Source organism: Pseudoliparis swirei, chromosome 22 (assembly GCF_029220125.1).
Source record: "Pseudoliparis swirei isolate HS2019 ecotype Mariana Trench chromosome 22, NWPU_hadal_v1, whole genome shotgun sequence".
In the NCBI taxonomy this organism is placed as follows: Eukaryota; Metazoa; Chordata; class Actinopteri; order Perciformes; family Liparidae; genus Pseudoliparis; species Pseudoliparis swirei.
In genome coordinates, this window is record NC_079409.1 from 17,834,707 (window position 1) to 17,855,214 (window position 20,508).

The 20,508-nt window shown below is 40.8% G+C and overlaps 1 protein-coding gene and 1 long non-coding RNA gene across 2 annotated transcripts in view; one reads left to right on the forward strand and one right to left on the reverse strand.

The window, feature by feature from the left end:
* The window catches only part of adcy2a (adenylate cyclase 2a), a 42,715-nt gene that overhangs the window by 20,990 nt on the left and 1,217 nt on the right, over positions 1-20,508 (forward strand). Inside the window, exons 4-24 of the mRNA XM_056443724.1 lie at positions 90-239; positions 2,387-2,535; positions 2,763-2,874; positions 3,276-3,403; positions 4,088-4,246; positions 4,459-4,591; positions 4,682-4,861; positions 4,961-5,004; positions 5,199-5,279; positions 5,575-5,644; positions 5,875-5,972; positions 6,201-6,285; positions 8,721-8,858; positions 9,890-10,009; positions 10,085-10,269; positions 12,793-12,877; positions 14,640-14,798; positions 15,665-15,811; positions 16,121-16,231; positions 16,327-16,441; positions 19,252-19,376. Of these exons, the coding sequence (XP_056299699.1) occupies positions 90-239; positions 2,387-2,535; positions 2,763-2,874; positions 3,276-3,403; positions 4,088-4,246; positions 4,459-4,591; positions 4,682-4,861; positions 4,961-5,004; positions 5,199-5,279; positions 5,575-5,644; positions 5,875-5,972; positions 6,201-6,285; positions 8,721-8,858; positions 9,890-10,009; positions 10,085-10,269; positions 12,793-12,877; positions 14,640-14,798; positions 15,665-15,811; positions 16,121-16,231; positions 16,327-16,441; positions 19,252-19,376 (2,574 nt within the window). The remainder of the gene's footprint in view (positions 1-89; positions 240-2,386; positions 2,536-2,762; positions 2,875-3,275; positions 3,404-4,087; positions 4,247-4,458; positions 4,592-4,681; positions 4,862-4,960; positions 5,005-5,198; positions 5,280-5,574; positions 5,645-5,874; positions 5,973-6,200; positions 6,286-8,720; positions 8,859-9,889; positions 10,010-10,084; positions 10,270-12,792; positions 12,878-14,639; positions 14,799-15,664; positions 15,812-16,120; positions 16,232-16,326; positions 16,442-19,251; positions 19,377-20,508) is intronic.
* Positions 17,799-20,217, reverse strand: LOC130212630 (uncharacterized). Its single transcript, XR_008835387.1, has 3 exons — positions 19,920-20,217; positions 19,200-19,361; positions 17,799-18,151 (listed from the first exon to the last, which is right to left on the reverse strand). It is a non-coding gene; the product is annotated as an uncharacterized LOC130212630 (long non-coding RNA).

The window sequence follows — 20,508 nt, forward strand, 5'->3', positions numbered from 1 at the left end:
CAGTCACTCGTTCATTCATTTTGCTTGAAGATTCATTCTGTCTGCTATGTATCTAATACCAGCTTTGTCTGTGCTCTGTTCCCATACAGATTGTGGCCAATATTATCATTTTCATGTGCGGCAACATGGCGGGAGCGTATCACAAACATCTGATGGAGTTGGCCCTTAAACAGACTTATCATGACACATGCAACTGCATCAAGTCCCCAATTAAGCTGGAGTTTGAGAAGAGACAACAGGTAAAGTGGTCATAATGTCTAAATGACCTTTGAGCCAGTGAAATCTGGCATAATGTGAAGAACATGTGGAGTGTTGCTGATGATGATGATTGCAATAATGATACGAATGAAGAATAGATTATTATTATCATTATGTGTGAGGTAACAAATGAGAGAATAGATAAATCGAAACATAAGTGCACGCCATGGACATGGAGATTGATATTGAATCCAAGCCAAATAACGTGTTGTTCCAAAAATGTTTTTTGTGCAACTTCCTCCGTCTTTAGGTGTTTTTTTTGTTTTGTTACCTTTGCATTGAAAATGCGGAAGGTAATGTTTTGATCGCCGTGCATTTATTTATTTGTATATGTGTTATTCGCGTAACAAAAAAAGTTGTAAACCGAATCGCATGAAATTCGGTGGGATGATTGGTTATTATCCAGGGGCCATTTGATTAGATTTTGGGATCAATCGGGTCAAAGGTCAAGGTCAATGTCATGGAAAGGTCAAAATCTTCTTTTTACCATAGCACGGTCAATTTTTATCCAATTGGCATGCAACTAATGCCAACATGTTCATAATTCAATGCCCAATCTTGTGATATGCGAAGATATGCGCTCTACCGAGTGCCCGTTCTAGTTGTTTATGTAATGGTTTCATACGCCTGCGCTCGGTCCTTATAATGTAGACGTTTAGAATCAGTCAGAATCAGAAACATTTATAAGCTAAGTGTGTTTGACACACAAATAATTTGACTTGGCGCCATACACATTAGACAGACAAACAAAACAACAATCAAAAACTATCAACAGTCAACATAAGATAAAATAAATCATTTTATTTCATATAGCGCTTCTCAAGACACCCGAAGTCGCTTTACAGAGTCCAGTAGTCATACACAGTCATTCCGGTGGTGGTAAGCTACATCAGTAGCCACAGCTGCCCTGGGGCAGACTGACAGAAGCGTGGCTGCCAATCAGCGCCTACGGCCCCCCCGACCACCACCAACATCCATTCACTTCCATACGACGCGGTGCATGTCTTTATGATGATAGCCCCGCATTTAGTGAGCGCAGCTTTCTAGTGAGGCAATATGGTACTACAAGCTCCTTAAGATATGATGGAGCATCACCAATCAAGGCTTTGTAAGTGAGGAATAGAATTTTAAAAGTGATTCTTGATTTTACAGGGAGCCAGTACAGAGCAGCTAATACAGGAGTAAATATGTTTTTGTGAATGACCTGCGTTGTCTCTGTGGTGAATCCAACTTCCATGAGTGAAGCTGAAAATGCCTCGAGTGGAGCTTTTCCACAGAAGCCCAGGAGAGTGACTGCTGCCTGTAACAGATGGTAGAAACTGGGCATCATAATGTATGCTGTTTTCTGCATGCTTTTATCTAAAATGCACTGCAGTACAGTGAGTGCATATATTTTCGGTGTGAGTGGTCCAAGGGGGACGATGTGAATAATCCTAGACCCAGAGCCCGGGCATCATTTGTTAGCAGCCACAACTGTGGCTCACGTGTATCCCTCAACGCCTCAGCAGCGGTGGAGGGGGGTGATCAACGGTGCAGAAAACGTGTTGAAGTTGGAGGTGACATTGGCTTAATTAAGAGTTTCCTACACTCTTGAACCTCTCAACCTAAGAGGACTTTTATTTGCTTACGACTGTGCCGGGTTAGCTGAGAGTAATACCTACAGTAACCTCAGAGACTAAGAGAGACAGATAATTAAGCTACCACGAAACAAATGAGTTGTGAGGTAAATAACGGTTGAGTCTGTCTTCAGGAGAGTCTTGCTATAAGGTGGTGACGGCTTGTTGTCTCCTCTCATCAAAGGTGAATCCTTCTGAATTGAATTGGGACTGAAATGAATGAAATTGAAAGTGTGAAATCTTTTTTGTGGCAAGTCGAGGTCCATGGTGATTTTACTTTGATTTCATAAATATCCAATCTTTGGTTCTGATAGTTTATTTTGTTACTAAAGTCAAAAGTGTGTTGTTTGTATTTGTATAGAATTCTAAGCAACAATGCATCTCTATGTGAAAATTCTTTAAAGGTTATAAACAAATAAACTTTCCATGTTGATTGTTGTCGAATCTAATTATCTTCTTATTTTGACTTGATATCCCTGACTCTTTTTCTTCTTCTTCTTCTTCTTCTCCAGGAGCGTCTCTTGTTGTCTCTGCTGCCAGCTCACATCGCCCGGGTGATGAAAGCCGAGATCATTCAGAGACTGAAGGGTCCAAACTTCGGCCAGATTGAGAACACAAACAATTTTCACAATCTCTATGTGCAGAGACACACTAATGTCAGGCATGTATTATTTATTTGAAACACCACCTATGTATGTCCAAGCAGTATTGTGTACTTTGTGAGACACGTATATGACACGTACTGTGTGCTTAATTATGAGAGTACATATTTACATAGAGAGCAGCCCAATTGTGTAACCATGGTTTTGAAAGTAATGAGTTTTCTTGGAAGACATTAAAGCATTACATAATAGTATATTGATTTTTTTCCCTCCTCCCCATCTCTAGTATACTCTATGCCGATATTGTGGGCTTCACACGGCTGGCCAGTGACTGCTCACCTGGAGAGCTGGTGCACATGCTGAATGAGCTGTTTGGCAAATTTGATCAAATTGCCAAGGTAAACGTTTCATTATTTGTCACTTCCTAGTCCTAATTTTGGGGCGAAACGATAAATCTTTCACACGTCAGACTCACCAGCACACCATTTGAAGAGTAAACATATTTGTCCTCAAGTATAGCAGTTACACATCCTGTTATCAGGTTTTAAGAGCAGCCTCTCAACATCCTAGAGAAAGAGATTATTTCTGTTCAATCAAACTGATCACAGAAAATACAGAGACTTCTATTTTGTAATAAAGCGTAATAAAATCTAGCTCCTGTATAAGGCTTGGAGAATGTAAACACAAATCTGAAGGATGGAGTTTATTGTGTTGCATAATAAAACTGCCTGTTCAGTCTATCAATGGGACCTTTATCTGAGCCTGTGTGTCTGAGCTGTGATCAACTTTTTATATGCAGGAAAATGAATGTATGCGGATCAAAATCCTCGGTGACTGTTACTACTGTGTGTCCGGCCTGCCCGAGTCTCTGCCGAACCATGCAAAGAACTGTGTGAAAATGGGTCTGGACATGTGTGAGGCCATCAAGTAAGTGACGGTTACATAACAGTGCTGTTGAAGAAAGACGCGTATTTTTAAAACGCGTACTTACAGGTAGCACATCAAACTCTTGATATACATCTTAGTTAATCAAACACATATCCCTCAACTCTGCAGTGCTGATGGTAGGTAGACCTTTGTCAAATGTGTCAACATATTCGACCAGGAGTTAAATGGATGTAAATAAATATATGATGCACAGCATTCATCATACTCCAACCACATGAAAACTAAATACAGAAAAGAAATGCCTCTTGCAGTACCAAAAGAAAACCGCTTCATGCTGATTCTTGTGTCTGTTAACTCGGCTACGACCTGAAGAGTCTCAAGAGTCTCTTTACACATCTGGAAATGTTAGGTACTACTTTTTACTACCTGCATTTCAAAGATTGTTCAATATGTCCAGATATGTCTTTAAACATCTCTACCGGTAATTGTGATTACCGGTCGGGATGTGTGTGAACACCTGCTCGCATTAGACCATTGAGTTATTGATTGTCAATTTAGCTGCATCGTGTGTGGGTGGGTGTGTGTGTAGGTTGTGGTCAGTGTGAGATCTCGTCTCACCCGTGGCCATCAGACCGGGGCGAAGGAAGGAAGGAAGGGGAGAGAGAGAGAGAGAGATATTCTGTTGCTCCACATTTGTAAGACTTTGTTTTTGGTGCATGATAGGAAAGTGCGAGATGCCACTGGGGTTGATATCAACATGCGCGTCGGTGTGCATTCTGGGAATGTCCTGTGTGGAGTGATTGGACTTCAGAAATGGCAATATGATGTTTGGTCACATGACGTCACGCTGGCCAACCACATGGAAGCAGGAGGTGTACCCGGGTGAGTGAACTGGAAGTTCGACAAAGGCATTTGTATAATGTAACATTGCATCCTATTGATATTTTCAGAAATTATTTGATACCTGTACTTTATTACACAGTTTGTTCTGGTTGGTTACAGTCACACCTTGCTGAAAGATACCAGAAGAATACCCAGATACAATGTTTATATTAAAAAGCAGTCCATTTATTGATAAAACTGTTGTTTGCCAGGCAAGTCCACATCACCTCAGTGACACTGGAGCACCTGAATGGTGCCTATATGGTGGAAGATGGGGACGGGCAAGAACGAGACCCCTACCTGAAGGAGCATGGAGTCATCACTTATCTGGTCATCAACCCAAAGGTAATGTCGCACATCCATCACTTTCGGTGAAATGAACGTTGGACATTGAATAAAATGCAACACAATGACACGATTCCTGTGATTGTCCAGGTGGAGCGTCGGAGCAGCCCGCATCATTATTACCGCTCCAGACACACTGTGGACGGAGCGAAGATGAGAGCCTCCGTCAGGATGACTCGCTACCTTGAGTCCTGGGGAGCCGCCAAGCCGTTTGCCAACCTGCACCACAGAGACAGCATGACTAATGACAATGGGAAGATCAACACAGCTGTATGTCATTTCTTTCGACACATGTTGATGTGGATTTAGTTGAAGGGAAAGTTCAGCTTCAGCTTGTAACCCGTCTCTCTCCCCTTGTTCTGTGTCTAGGATGTGCCGATGGGGCAGTCTCACTTCCAGAGGAGATCAGAAAGGCAAGCTGCTCATTTTACAGCTCTGGCACAATTTTCTTTTGGCAGGTTTATCCTCATCTAAAAACAGTACACTGACAGACGACAAGACCTTTAATAAGACTCGACTTCTGCTCGACGCTTTGATGCGTGTGCGACGAACATTTTGTCAACTTAAAAGATATGCGGTCTCCTTTTCTTCTTGTTACCCATTAAAGAACAAAGTCTCAGAAGAAACGTTTTGAGGAGGAACTGAACGAGAGAATGATCAGGACCTTTGATGGGATAAATTCGCAAAAGTAAGAATAAAGAAAAAGTTATTTTTATAATGATTGTGCAGACAAATACAGTACATCAGTGCACAAAGTCTTCTAAAACCGGAACTGATGAAATATGGAAAACATGACACATTTAAGCAAATAATGGCATGTACTGTATCTAAATGAGGTGGAAATTATATTTACTGTTTAACATTCTGAAGAAATATTTAAACTTCAATCTTCCTTTGTTTCGTACAAACACATCTTAATTACGTTTAACAGTGCTTGTCTTCTCCTTTTGGTCTGGTCTATAACTATGCATGTATGCTTACAGACAGTGGCTCAAGTCCGAAGACATTCAGAGAATATCGTTATTCTTTCACAACAAATCCTTGGAGAAGGAGGTACAGTAAGAGGCAGTACAAGTGGCACCATTCACCCCTCAATGTGGATGATAATTACAGAACACATCGTTATTGTTTGTTCCTTTGCCTAGACTCGGCTCACCCTGCAATCTTATAAGGCACAAGAAGACTGGTGCCTGAGTGCACAGTTGAGACGCCTTTGAAGTTGCTTGGATATTAGTTTGAAAGCCTTTTATTCAAACTTGACCTTCTTTTCTTTATCCTTTCAGTACAGAGCAACAACCTTGCCAGCCTTCAAATACTATGTCACCTGCGCCTGTTTGATCTTTTTCTGCATTTTTATTGTGCAGATTCTCGTCCTGCCAAAGTACGTGTCCTCTAAATGTGTCTATTTCAAAGTATTATAAGAGTAACATAACTGTTGCTGCAATGTTATAAAGAACAGTATATTAATTATTGTGCATCTGTACTTTGCTTATGATTCTGTAACTAAGTATTTTTCAGCTAAGGGCAGTGCTAATGACATTTGGCGCAATGACATTCAACTTTCACTGAAATTAACTTGATGACGTTGATATTGTATTTATTTTTGTAGGACAGCTATCTTGGGGATATCCTTTGGAACAGCTTTTATTATTCTTTCCATGATCCTTCTCATATGTTTTATTGGACACTTCCTGGTAAGTAAATACATTTACTGCAAACACAATTGTTTTAGTAGTGCCCTTTCTCTCCTGCTCTGTAGTGGTATACATTTGTGCTAATGTCATGACAAAGGCTCCTTAGTGGTCAAGAGTGGTCCAAGTGCCCCTCTGCTCATCTACACAGCGCATTAAGTGCCATGTTTGTTGGCCTTCAGTTTTACCTTGGGGCAAAAATGAATCCCGAGCCTGTGCATGACCAGAAGCAGAGCGCTGCTTTGGTTCATCTTCAGGAGCAAACACACCAGTCTCAACTGGATGTTGTGTTTCTGTGGTTTACAGCATTGTTGGTACGTTTGCATTGTAAATCCTTCAGAAAAGGCTGACTTTATATGAGTCCTATGATATATTTAATGGGGGTTAAGTCCTGCAAAAAAAATCTTCTAACAATGGAATCGCTAACAATGCCGTTGAAATAGGATCAATATTGCCGCAGTTGGCTCTCGCCACTGGAAGATAGTCTCGGGCTTCAAATTCTACTTCAGCTCTTTGAAATAATCACTGTCTAATACAAAAATATGAAAGACCAGCACAAGGAAAGATAATGAGGGGGACAAATACAAATAATGAATCGGTATTATAAGTATTATTAAAGGTGCAATATAATTTCCCAAGAGAGAATCTACTACTTTGCTCTGAACTATTTCCCTCTGGATATTGCCCCAGGCTCAAAAAGAAAACGTAACACTCAATAGCTAATGATGAGAAGCCACCTGCTGTCTTCTGTTTACTTCATTTAGAATGGCTGAGTCTTTGCTTTGGTTCATGTCATTGTCTACTATTGGGGCTAACACAGAGAACCATCACAGTGTAATAAATCAGCCGGTAGTTCATGGATCCTTTGTGAATAGGAACATTACACTCTATAATCAATATGCATGTATTTTCCTTGGCACAGTGTTGCAGCCGAGTGTCTTTCAGTTTCAAGAGCACATCCTGTTCTTGTGTACCAGTCTCATGTCGCAAGAGGGGATCGACCATGCAAGGATTCCTTCATTTCTAACAAAGCATTTTTAAGACGAGAAGACATGGTATTTTTTATTATAATTTGAAAAGTCAGTGACTCAAATTCATAGATTTTGAATGAACAGTTGTGAATAAGGACTGTATAATTTCTAAATCAATCATGTGGTTCTGTTACATTTGATAATCATGGGCTGAAGATAGTAGGAGAAATCCAAATAATACTTATTCATACATGTATTCCTCTCGTATAATTCTCGATAGCATTCAGATGCCGTGACCCGTCAGTCAGTTGAATGTTCACAGTTCCAGTAAAACAACATCCGCTTGATTCAATGTACTTAGTTTTCCATTTTCACTCACAAAGTAAGGGAGTGACCTGCATGGCATTTCTTGCAGAAACCTTGTCACTGTTAAGCAGGGGATGCGACGGGTACCTTGATGGACTGAATTGCTGGTTCTGTGAATGTAACTTGAAATCCTTATATTAAATCAATCCTTGCAGGTTACTTTGTCTTTTTCATTTAAATATTTTATTAAAGTAGTTATTATTTGATCTGTTGGACAAGAGGGGAACATTGAATGCAAATGCCTTGTTGTCCAAATCCCACTCTCCCACTAGCTCTACACTGCTGCTAATCCTGCGGGTTCATAATGCAGTGTGCCATCCATACTTTACAGCGTTGCAAATCTCATTTTTCTGAGCTATTCAAATGTCACATTAACTCAGCCCCAGTGATGCTCTGAGATGACCAAGCAAATGATTTTTACGTTCATTGTCACATTCATCTGAAGGCAGCGCTGCAAAAGGAAAAATAATTGACTGTCACAGGCCCAGCCACCATTTGCAGAAGCATGGGAAGATTTCATTTATGTATTAATAATAAGGCCGTAATAAACAGCATGTACACGTATCACAATCCTAATGCTATATAATGTTTTGTCTGTCAGGTAATATTGCTGGTACACACTTTTCCCTCAGTTATAGAGATTTAATTAGTGAAGCAGGAGACAGGAGCTAGTAAACAACCCTTTAAAGCCTTGCTTTCGTTCTAATGCATACTTTTATGTTGCAGTGGTCATTTTGTAGCACAGTTATTGCATGTAGTTTGCAATGTATTGCAGCATGCACCATTACGTTGATAGGACCCCTCTTTATATAATTGGATGCCTCTTGATCTTGTTCATTGGTAGTGCTGAGGCAAGTAGCAGTTAATCAGTAATAGGTGCTTCAGCAGTGAACTTGCAGTGTTTCCCAATAATTGATTTGTTATTGCACATGTCTGCCCATATGCCATACATATTTTAATCAGTTAATTTGCGTTTGTGTTCCTTCTTGTGTGTGTTTGAATGTATCCATAGGCCTTACTATCTTAGCTCCAAAGTCCTCTGTTGTTCTTTGACTCATGTATTCTGGTATTGTGTGCCGTTACGTGTTTGTGTCCCTGCAGCAATGCAGTAAAAGTGCCTCCAGTTCTTGGATGTGGCTGCTGAGGTCATCAGTCATTATTGCCAACAAGCCATGGCCCCGCATCACCCTCACCATGACAACTACAGCACTAATACTCATAATGGCAGTCTTCAACATGGTAAGCTTTTATATGCAGTCACTGCAGTAAGGGTGGATTAACACCAATTCCGCGTATTAGCAACTGCAGTGTGATTGGAAGGTAATAAAATGCAACAATAAATTAATACATTTGCTTCTTGAAAACTGATAGGAATCTGGGATGTTTCGATTTTTTGCAAAATCATATACATTAAACAAACTTACTTATCAGTACTGCTTACTTACTGAATGTGCTTATATAGAAATAGCTCAAATCTATTTTGCAACATTACAAAATAATGCTGTTTTACAGAACTAAATATGTATTGGTTGGGGACTGTGGACACACTGGCATTCTAATTTAGTATTTATCTGGATTCTTTCTATTTTTTTTCTCAATTCCGCCTGGCTATTTATATATAACGACAGAAAAAATCTTCTTAGTTTCGTTTTATTTTTGTCTTTCTTCAAATATAAATAGTATGATTCCCTGCATAATGGTACCTACTCCATTTGCATTTAGTGATGAGGAAATATCATAAGAATTATTTTTACTCCATCATTTTTCAGATGCATCTGATTGAGCCATATTTCTGTTGAGAACAAATAAGAAAACTTGGTTAAAGGTGAAATAGTTGCTTGAGCTTTTGGGCAAGTTGTGTGATAAAGCACGGTGTCAGGACCCTGCTTGAGACCTTCACACATATCGATTCCAGAGATTAAATCTTGTTTTGCGCCTGACGTGCTCAGGGCGGATGAGCCAAATTAAATTGGCTTTTTTCAGTGTGGCAGCCAATCGTCATCGCATCCTGCAGGCTCACTTTAAAGGACTTTATTGAATGGTTGTCACTATTGGCCTCTTATCTAACAAGACTCTATTTTCCTCCTGCAAGTACAATTTAGAAGAGTTTGTACCTCACCAGGCTGACATGCAAAACAAGCAGACAGTGTGTTTGTAATTTGCTTGTGAATCTTTTTTTCTCTGGAGAATTTGAAAATAAAAATGATTTTAGCACAAACCAAATATATATCAAACCCTTTATTTCTGTTGACCATGTCTTCTTTTTCTAGTTTTTTTTAGAAGACAATGTGCTGCCTCCTGTTCCTGTTTACAATTCATCCAATGAAACAAAGTTTTACCTTAATGGACAACGAATTACCTTTACGGGCCAAAACAACTTCTACCTTCCCGTAAGTAAAGATTATATAATCATCTGCAAATTAGTTTCCAGTTATCAATTTGACTTTCTGTCCCTTTTTGTCTAGTATTTAATTTACAGTTGCATTCTGGGCCTCATCTCTTGCTCTGTGTTCCTGAGGATAAACTACGAGCTGAAGATGATTATCATGTTGACAGCTGTTGTGGTTTACAATGTCATTATTCTACAAACACACGCCTCTCTGCTGGATGAATACAGCCGATTTCTCTACAAGACGGAAAACCTGGACAGGTAAGTGCACCGTAACGAATCGATACGGTTCAAGAGAGTAGTGTATCGAGAGTCGCACTGCCAATATGCCACTAACTGTTTTAGAATCAATTTGGGATTTAACCCAATAAACAAACTATCAAAATGTACCTTCTACATGATTTACAAGCTCTAAGGGCAGCTCTATTTCCTCCTCCTCTCCTGTTGGACTGAGGACAGACTGCACGCTATCATGACTCGCTGTTGCTTCCCAAGGAACAGCTGTTAATGCCAGACAGGAAGGGCCGGGGCTCGCTGCGTAGCATGCTCCAGTCAGTAGATCTCGCTGCAGCATAGGCGTGTTACTTTTTCAGATACATGTGGTAATCCTATTAAAGACTATTGGTGTGGCTTTTTAATACCGCACATGTCAATATCTAGTATCACTTGATTAGACTGATGATACCAAAAAGCAAACAATTCATGGTTGCATGAAGGCCCCTAGGCTGAACTGCATTGTGGTCCAATCGCATATCAAGTTATTGTTTCCCCTACAGCTTGTTGTTCTTGTTTTCCGTAAGGTGCATATTATATCAGTGTCATGCCAGAGTTTCTTTTAGACATAGTAATGGAGAAGTCTTGTCCTTGGATATGTGGCACATTAAATGCCATGTGCAGACAAGTCGTGGCTGATGCCCACGTGCTACGTAGCAAATGTGGTTTGTTGATGGTCTGTTGATTTGAAAACAATTCATTATGGAGAGGTGGGCTGCTGGAAAATCTTCAGAAAAGCAATTCAAATATCATGGACTAAAATATTGTTTGGTTACTTTCATTAATATTATATTATACTTATGGACTAAAGGAAATAGTTAGTTTTTTTTTCATGATATTCAGCACAATGGTTTTGTGCACTCAGCCAAGAGAGACTGAACTACAGACACAGCTTGCACTTTGCTCTATGGACAGTGAATAATTTAGAACAATAATTGTGAAATGATGACAATAACACTCAAGTTGGCCTTCCTAGAAAATTAAGATCATTCTGTTTATTCATTTTCGAAAGCCCTACTTGCAAATTAAAGTATTTTTAATGTAATGTCAAAAATCAAGTTTTCAAAACTGCATCATCAGATGGCATCATCGATTTAAAGTGAAATTGTCAGCTTGGCAGCAGAGGAAATGCAGTACGTCGTCTTGTTGGCGATCGTCTTTCCTGTCCAAAGCTATTAAAATAGCATAATGGATTTTTAAGGTGTCTTCCTCCCGTGAAACCAAAACATTCCACACAGTGTTGGTCACAGTGCCAGAGACACTCTCTCATTTGCCACCTCGGAAACATAACTGTGTTCCAAGCCAACCCGAATTAAAAACAGTGCCATGCCATTTGTTACATATGTCCTCAAAATGGCAATGTTTATTTTTTCCGTATCACTCAGTGACAAAGTGATATGTAATTAAATGAATAACTCTTATTTTGTCCTACACAAGTATGTAATGTGGGATTATGTACGTCGACAATCTATTTGAAAATGTGACAAGCCAGTACAGTGATTACACTATAAAGTAGCTAGTTTTGGCACCACATTTTTCAAGATTGGCAACTAAGCCGAGCATAACTTTTCCAACGTGGAAGCAGCAGTCAGTAACTCTGGCTGTCATAATAGTGCGTGAGGCCTGCCAAACGCTTTGGTCAGCAGTTGTAAAACTCATCAAACTAAATAAATGATGCTTCCTGTTCGTGTGTTTTCCATCTCCGATGTATCTTCATGCAAAACTGTCTCATTCTTTGCCCTCGATTCTGTGTAAAGAATTGATTCGATAATGAACCAGGCGAGTGCAGAACTTGCAGGCTGTTTTCTCAGCTGTCTGCTGAGCTGCCCTAGATAAGACTAAGTTCCATTAATATGCTAAATATGCCGACAGAAATTAGGATGCAACAGTCCTGTTGGAGTGTGATCACACTTTCAGAGCTCAAACTCAGACTTCGCTGTAAAGAATTGGTTTCATTCTGTATTTGAATGAGCATTGTTCATTTCTTTAACTCGACTGCTGTCATACAGGACGTGTTTGAGCATGAACTGCAGCCAGATTAGTATGTTTGCATGCACAGGACAATATCTGTATCTTGGTCGGTTGCCCTGGACAGGTGTCCTATCTTTAGGTTTACGAGGGTGGAAACACAAGAGCTGGATGTGTATTCACAGTGACTCGTCTCTGCAGATGGTGAACATCTCGTTGTTTAATGCCTCTTGGAAAAAGGTCCCCTGTGAATGCACCGTGGCGAGGAAGCTCAGCCGCTGGAATGCAGATAGTCAACCCGCTCTTGTCTCAGCAAAGCAGAAGTGACAGTCTTAACCGAGTGACAGCTTGGAATAAAATGGTCTGTTAACCAATCATGTGACACATGACATGGACTTCAGCTTGTAATTTGAATTGTTCAATTACATGGTATTACTCTCATCTCTGTTTTTTTTACTCTTGTCACTCTTTATTCTTTTCTTCGGGCCATCTCTCTCTTCCTCCATCCATAAACTCATCGTTCTTCTTTCTCTGCCCTTCAAGACCAGGAGTTCTCAAAGACCTCAAGACGATGGGCTCTATCTCCCTCTTTATCTTCTTCATCACTCTGCTTGTACTTGCCAGACAGGTAAGTCCACACTGTAATAGTTTGAATGATGTCATCATCTGGCGTCTGCACATTTTCCCTTTAAAAGCTCTGAAACGTCACCACTGCACTCTATGTTTTCCTGTGTGTCTTTGTCGCCACTGACTTAACTCTATTGTGAGAAGCACATTCTATATATTTTACGCACACGTCTCACGTTGAGGAATTACACAACACTGCGTGGTACGCGTGGACACTATTGAGTCTTGATGTCCTGTCCAGCTCATCATGAAGCTGCCGGACCAGAGCGGCCATTTGAGCAGCTTTCGGTGTTTCCTGTGAATGCAGAGGAAATTAGATTTCTGATGTGCAGTTGGACTTTGATATTTGCAAGCCGGGAGATGCAGAGACCAGTCATTCATTAGTGTGCTTCTTGGAGTTAACGCCACATTACAGGGCACACGCTGCACTTGAGTGGGACTGAGTCCTCAGTACTAACATCAACATCTATTTAAAGTAACAATAATCAACCCATAGTCAGACCCTATACATTTTGATCACGCACTCTGAGCTATTAGTGACAAACATTATATAACACAGTACATGTAGGCCATGTAGTACACGCAGTGTGTGACTGTGTGCACGTGTGAGTGTGCACCGTTACTACATTTGTATGGTTGTGTCTCTCACAGCACTCAGTCAGTGAGAGACGACATGTGCGGAGTAATACTTCTATCGTAGCTTATCACTGAATGGAAAGCAGCTCATCCCCTCGGCGTTATACAGTGTGCTGGAAACAACAACAACAACATGACCGCTACACTTTTTAAAAATCATAACGATGACATTAGTGGATATACAGGCAAAGCAGAAGCACCACCCTTTACTACATGCATACGACACCTACAAAAAAACATCAGCAGCATCACATGGACACCTATTTGGCATCATAGTTCATCAAGTGTGCGTGCCACATGCATTATTTTGTGTGTTGTAAATTGGTTACGTTCCACAACTATTGACCCACTTTTAATTTCCATTTAGAACTTTTTCTTTAAATGCTTATGGCTTCTTCTGCCTCACGTAATGGGGAAAATGTGAGGGTAGTGCTACTGTATTTTGATAAGGCCACACATAGACATGTGTACAGTACTCTGTCCCACAAAAATAACAGATGCAATTTATTGATAACTGCTCAGTCCCAAAAATATTGCTCTGATACATACACGTTTCTTGTCTTTGAACCCCCCCCCCCCACCCTTTTTTTTCACAAGTTATTGTATTTTTTAAATCCAATCATTTTACGTTCTCTGCTTGTTCATTTCCCCATCAGATCATTGTAAGAAATGTTTCTCCTTGGTTTATGCATCCTTGTTATAAAATCATATGAGATTGTGTACTGCTCAGGAATAAGTGCTTCACCCAGTATGAAAGAAAATTAAATGTCACTTAAGATATTGTTCCAACAAAAATCCCATCTGAGTCTTTCCTCACCCGAAATATTTGACTACATCTTGTCGCACGTTGTGTCCTGTTCTTTTAGTTCTGGTAAAATAATCATGGTTTTCCATTTTGTTATTTAACCACAACTGCATAAATAAGTCATGTGAGCTTGTTTCCACCGAAGTTTTATGAGTTTTCTTTTTGCAATCGTGTCAAAATTGTATTCCGTTCTTTTCGGTGTTTCATTTCCTCTTCTGTCTCTACGCGTTGGTGGACTCGTCCTTGTGTTTCTATTTGTCTCTGACTTGATGGAACCACGCTGTGCCTTCAGGCTCTTCACCTCTGTGTCCTCCTGTAACAGAATGAATATTACTGTAGGTTAGACTTTCTGTGGAAGAACAAGTTCAAGAAGGAGTGTGAGGAGATTGAAACCATGGAAAACCTCAACCGGGTTCTGTTGGAGAATGTCCTGCCTGCACACGTTGCAGAACATTTCCTGGCACGCAACTGGAAGAATGAGGTGGGCGGCCATGATGTTTTCTTTCATTTGAAGTTATGAAGGATCATGCAAATTGTGTTTTGACAAATGGATGCATGACATACAGTATTTACTGTGGTTTCACAGGTCTTGCGGTACCAGTGGTTAAATGCCAATATTACCTTAATTCACTGCATTTCAAAGCAGCTTACGTTGAAGATAATCTGTTTCATTCCATATTTTCCAATATATCTGAAATATGTGCATACTTGATTTCTATGCTTCTATTTATGTTAATTGAATCCACTCAAAAACATACAATAAATGCATTTTGTGTGTGTGGAGGGTGGGGGGTGTTGTGTGTGTGGTCTATCGACAGACACACACACACACACTTTGAACTGGGGAGCATCCAAAACCAGAGTGCATTAGAGAATTAAAGTTGTAAAAAGTACATACATTTAGTCTTAGGCTGTTTTCTAGGTATTAAGTGCTACATTCATGTGGTACTTACATCACAAATGTTTTCATATTTAAGTAGCTGGATCTTATAATGTAGTATATGAATGATTAATCTCCGATAATGACACAACTTTGAAGTGAATTTGATGACTTGCCATTAAAACTGTCATTCATCACTCTGAATCCAGTTCACACACATAATCATATATAAATAGGAATGATACCTCTGTTGCAGAAAGTTTGAATGATGAGTCGGCAAATGACCTGTGCAGGACTCGGGAGCCATTATTTGGGTGATGCCTACTCTCTTCGTCTGCCGCTCTGGTCCCTCTGATGTTTTTTATTTAAGAATACTGCCAAGTATTCATTCAATACATCATCATCTTGCCACCTGTTTTTCATCCATGCTAAGAATTCCAAACTAATATCTGTATTTGGTTGTGCAGGATCTGTATCACCAGTCCTATGACCTGGTGTGTGTCATATTCGCCTCCATCCCCGACTTTAAAGAGTTCTACACGGAATCGGACGTCAACAAAGAAGGATTAGAGTGTCTCAGGCTCCTCAACGAAATCATTGCCGATTTTGACGAGGTAAATAACCCTCACACCTGAACCTTCACAACATCCTCCACGTGCACCACAGATGCTAGAAACAAACCGGGACATTTCCACTAGGTGTCATTGATTTCCTATGCGTATGTGATTGGACTATGAACTGTGTGGTTTCTTTTTTGTGAGGCTTGAGGAAAAAACAGTATTGCTTCTTGAAAATCCATACTGCATATATAATATGCATATGCGTACACATGCATCTTTAAAAAAATAAAAACATGAAATATCACTTGGCCCATTTGTTACGGCGGTTCTGTGGATTGTGTTTGTGTGTGTGTGTGTGTGTAGCTGCTGTCGAAACCTAAATTCAGTGGTGTGGAAAAGATCAAGACTATTGGCAGCACTTACATGGCTGCTACTGGCCTCAATGCATCACCTGGGCCCGAGTACACATCACAGGTAGGCTCATCGCACACATTACAAACACGCTTCATCATTTTTGTTGTGACTAGAAATGGATGTGTAACTGGTTGCGTGTCCTCATTGTTTCCCAGGAGCATGACCGGCAGTACATGCACATCGGGACCATGGTCGAGTTTGCATTTGCCTTGGTGGGGAAGCTGGATGTTATCAACAAGCACTCCTTCAATGACTTCAAACTTAGAGTTGGTGAGTTTCACATGAAAGCAACGTTTCACGAGCAAGGACCGCACGCTCAAAAGGAAACTTTAAGATTAATAAGAAATGCACATGATTAATATGCAACGGTTGAACTGCATGTAGCTCATCCACTTTGCTAAATGCAGTGGGAAAACTGGGAATGTACCCTAGCAGCGGGAGCGTTAACCCTCCTGAAAAAACCCAGTTAAATGAGACTAGATTGCGCGGATGTAGTGGAGATACTGTACGCTGTGGTGGACCGTCGGCTCATGGGTGTATTGAGTGTTCTAGGATGCAATTACAGGAGGCACAGGTCCTGAATAAGTGAACAGAGTCAAGGGCAGGCGAGATCCCAGGCAAGGTGAGAATGTGGTACCAATGCTGATGGAACCAGAATCGCAAAGCGAGTCTTCCCAGGCTCTACGATGAAAAGAGGACGGCATGATGGGATGAGGCGGTGAATTGGGAACATCTGAGGAAACCCCAATAAGTAGAGCGATAATGTGGCTTCTAAAGTTCAAGCAACGTGAGCAACTGGATACTGACAGCGAGTTAACAGTCAAAGGAAAGCACCTTGGACTTTATGCAGGCGCTTTGCAGAGAAGATCTTTGAGATCTGAAGATGGCTGGAGGCCAGGCTCGGGCTACCGGATCAAAGTTTAGTTTGAGGACCAACAAGTGTCCAATGGGTGTTTGGAGGGGGTGATCTTCAAAACTTTTGGAATCAGGAATCGGCTCATACCCTATCTGAAATAGAGTATGATGTTTATGGTAGCCCATTGGACCAGAATATGTTCAGAGGGAACACTGGAGTAAATTATGGGAGGAAATTGCTGCTGCTATGGCTGTGGAGAAAAGCTGGATGTTGGCATGCCGATACAATTGGCTCCATTTGATGGAGGTGGAGGGCGCAGTCCTTAAATGACATTCAACTTAGAGTTGTTGAGTTACACACCATGGCAACCATTGAAAGCAAAGGGCTGTGAGTGAGTCGCACATTTTTAATCCCAGTCCTTACCCACAAACTGCATTTCGTTACATTTCCAGAAAGTGCCTCCCTTTTTTTCCCCCTGAAGGGTTATTTGGGAGTTTTTCCTGGTCCGATGTGAGGTTTTGGGGCAGGGATGTCTATGTGTACAGATTGTAAAGCACTCCGAGACAAATTTGTAATTTGTGAAATTGGGCTCTACAAATAAACTGAATTGAATTGAATTGAATCATCACATTACCGCAGAGACAAATGCCTAAATGGCTCTGTGTGGCTCTTTGCAACAGCAACAAGCTGTCAGGTGGAAAATAAGACATTCAAGAATCATTTATTGTCATTATGCAGCTAAACAAAATGCAGTTGTAGCCCAATAAAACATTTTGAGAAAAAAAACGGCGTAAGAAATGCAAACGGCAGCAACAAAAACTAATCCGACATGCTAAAATTATTTAAAATAATGTCTGCGAGTATCAAGCATCATGACGTAAAACACAGAGTGAAACGCTTGATCCGGGATGAACGATGGAGCCAGGCCTCTGTAGATCCCACTTCTTCAGTCATCCAGACAGCCAGCAGCATGCTGGGTAGTGGAGTCGCCCGGGGCCTCGCAGGTTGAGCTCGGCTTTCATCTGGGCTCTCCTTCCCGGGGCAGTTTGGTGGTGTTCGGCCCGGCAGGTCTGCAGGTTGGCCGGCCCTGGGGGGCGATCGCTGATTTTAATCTAACCTCCATGCTTTCAAAATGAAAAAGACAAACATTTAGAGAATGTATGGTAGCTACCGGCCGCAGCATGGGCATAACAAGCATGAGGCATCAGCAGGGAGAAAGGGGAAACTGTGGAATCCTGACATGCCCAACGTTATGTGTGCAGCATGTATTTATTGATCTGTTGGTTCAGTATGCAACGATGTGTGGTAGGCTCCTGTGTTTGCAACTAACTACAGGATCTTGCGAACATTAGTGCACTAACTGCTAACTAGTCCCATTCCGTGATCATTTAATTATTAACCTCATGCCTGCTGGAAATGTATTTAACTAGCTCCAGGCACTTTTAAAGCGTTTCAGCCCTCGGCTGCATATTGTGGTGCCGAGAAATAGGAGAACCCAACCACAGGGTGGGTATAGTCGTGACAACATAACAGCAGAGTGAGAGAGAGAGAGAGAGAGAGACTAAAGCGTGAAGGGAGAATTAAAGAGGAAAGCATTGCGGGTCCCGGGTCCCTGCGTGCGGCAAGAGTTTGAGTTCGATAACTTTAACTGGACATAACCCCCGCTGCTTCCAGACGGGCTGAAACGCATCCGAGAAGGATACCCCCCACTGGGGCGGGACAAAACCACTGGCCAGGAAACTGCTCACTTATCCAGATTGCAATTTCCAGCAATTTGAAAAATGTAGTGAAGAGCAGCCCGGAGTCATCGGAGTGCTGTGAAAAGCTCCAGAACTCAGCAAGAGGTGCTGGGACGGCTGGGGATTGGGCTCATGTTCTGATGAAATCTTGTGAAAAGCTTGGTTTATTTTTACCTTTTTTCTGCACTCTGGCTGCACTCGATGATTAATTGGCAAGATCAAAACTATATTTTAGTAATGCCCTTGTATGACATCAGAACTGGAAACTAAATGGGTGAAAAATAAGCTTCTTAACACATGTCTGGTGATTCAATTCAACAAGTAAAACAATTATTGAAAACGCAATACAACGTTATTAACTGTAATTGCATTTAAAATGTCCTGTAACATCCCTTTCAGAAAAAGAAACAAATTATCTGAAAATGTAACTGACTAATATGGGACTGACGCATCTGTCATGTTGACTGATGGGTTTCCTTTGTCAGGTATCAACCACGGTCCAGTAATAGCCGGAGTCATCGGAGCCCAGAAACCACAGTATGACATCTGGGGGAACACGGTGAACGTAGCCAGCAGAATGGACAGCACTGGAGTCCTGGGAAAGATACAGGTAATTCAGGGTCTGATGATTTTCTCCATTTTTCTTATTGTCACACATCCCATGAAAACACTTATGTTTTAGAAATAGTTCACAGCAATAATGTAAATGAATATTTGTGATCTGTTTCTAAAGATGTGCGTCTTCAGGAGGATTGAATGGACTTGAGCTGAGACACAGTCCACCTAATACTAGCTGCCCTGCTCTAACACTTATCTTTACATTTGTATTGGCATTGTTGAAAATAAGAAATACAGAGTAACTCCAGCGTTGAACGTTTTCTGAGAAGCATTCAAGAACAAAACAGTTTTAGACATCTGTATCTGTCAAACTTTGTGATTGAAGTTGAGTTTCTTTCAAAGAGGCAGCAGTGCTCCATTTCCATATGAAGACATTTTAAATGCCAGTCCAGATGTTTAAAAGATAAAACTTGTATTCCCTCTGTTTGTGCTATTTATGGTAGCAAGGACATCATATCATCCAACATCATGTGGCATCTTCAAATCGTACATGTTCCTCCGGTGTGGGCAGTGATGAGATATAATGGTGTTTGACCTGTATGACATGAGTCTGTGGGGACCGTCCAGTCCTCAGAGGGCGGGATCACAAACATCTGCTGCAGCACAACTCTCCTGCTTTCCATTACATTCCAAGATTGCCTGTTGATATTTAAAACATGTTGAGTGATTCTAAGATAGCACATAGATATTTACAATATTGTGTGTTTGTAATTGTAATTTAAAAATATATTTATTTTTTATTTTATTAAAAAAGCAGTACTCTGTTATTTGATGCACTCTGTGATGATTGATGCCTGCGATCACTTATATTCCTGAGTGTGAATGCAGTGCCTGTTAATATTTAATGTGCCGAAGCAACAATAAGTAATGTAGCCCATAGATCATTGCCATCCTGTGTGGTGGGGCGTGACTGTGAGTGCAGCTCTACTTAACACATTTTTTCACGATTGGATGAAATTCATTTCATGGTTAGGGTTTTGACGAGACTTTACATTCCAATTTTATCCGCTAGCATACAATCGATGTTTAGTGATGCAGAGCAGCTTCTCGTGACTACACATGTGTGTTCCTGATGAGTTAATGGCCATCAGATGTTTCCATCAGCTTCTGGACATGCAGTCCTT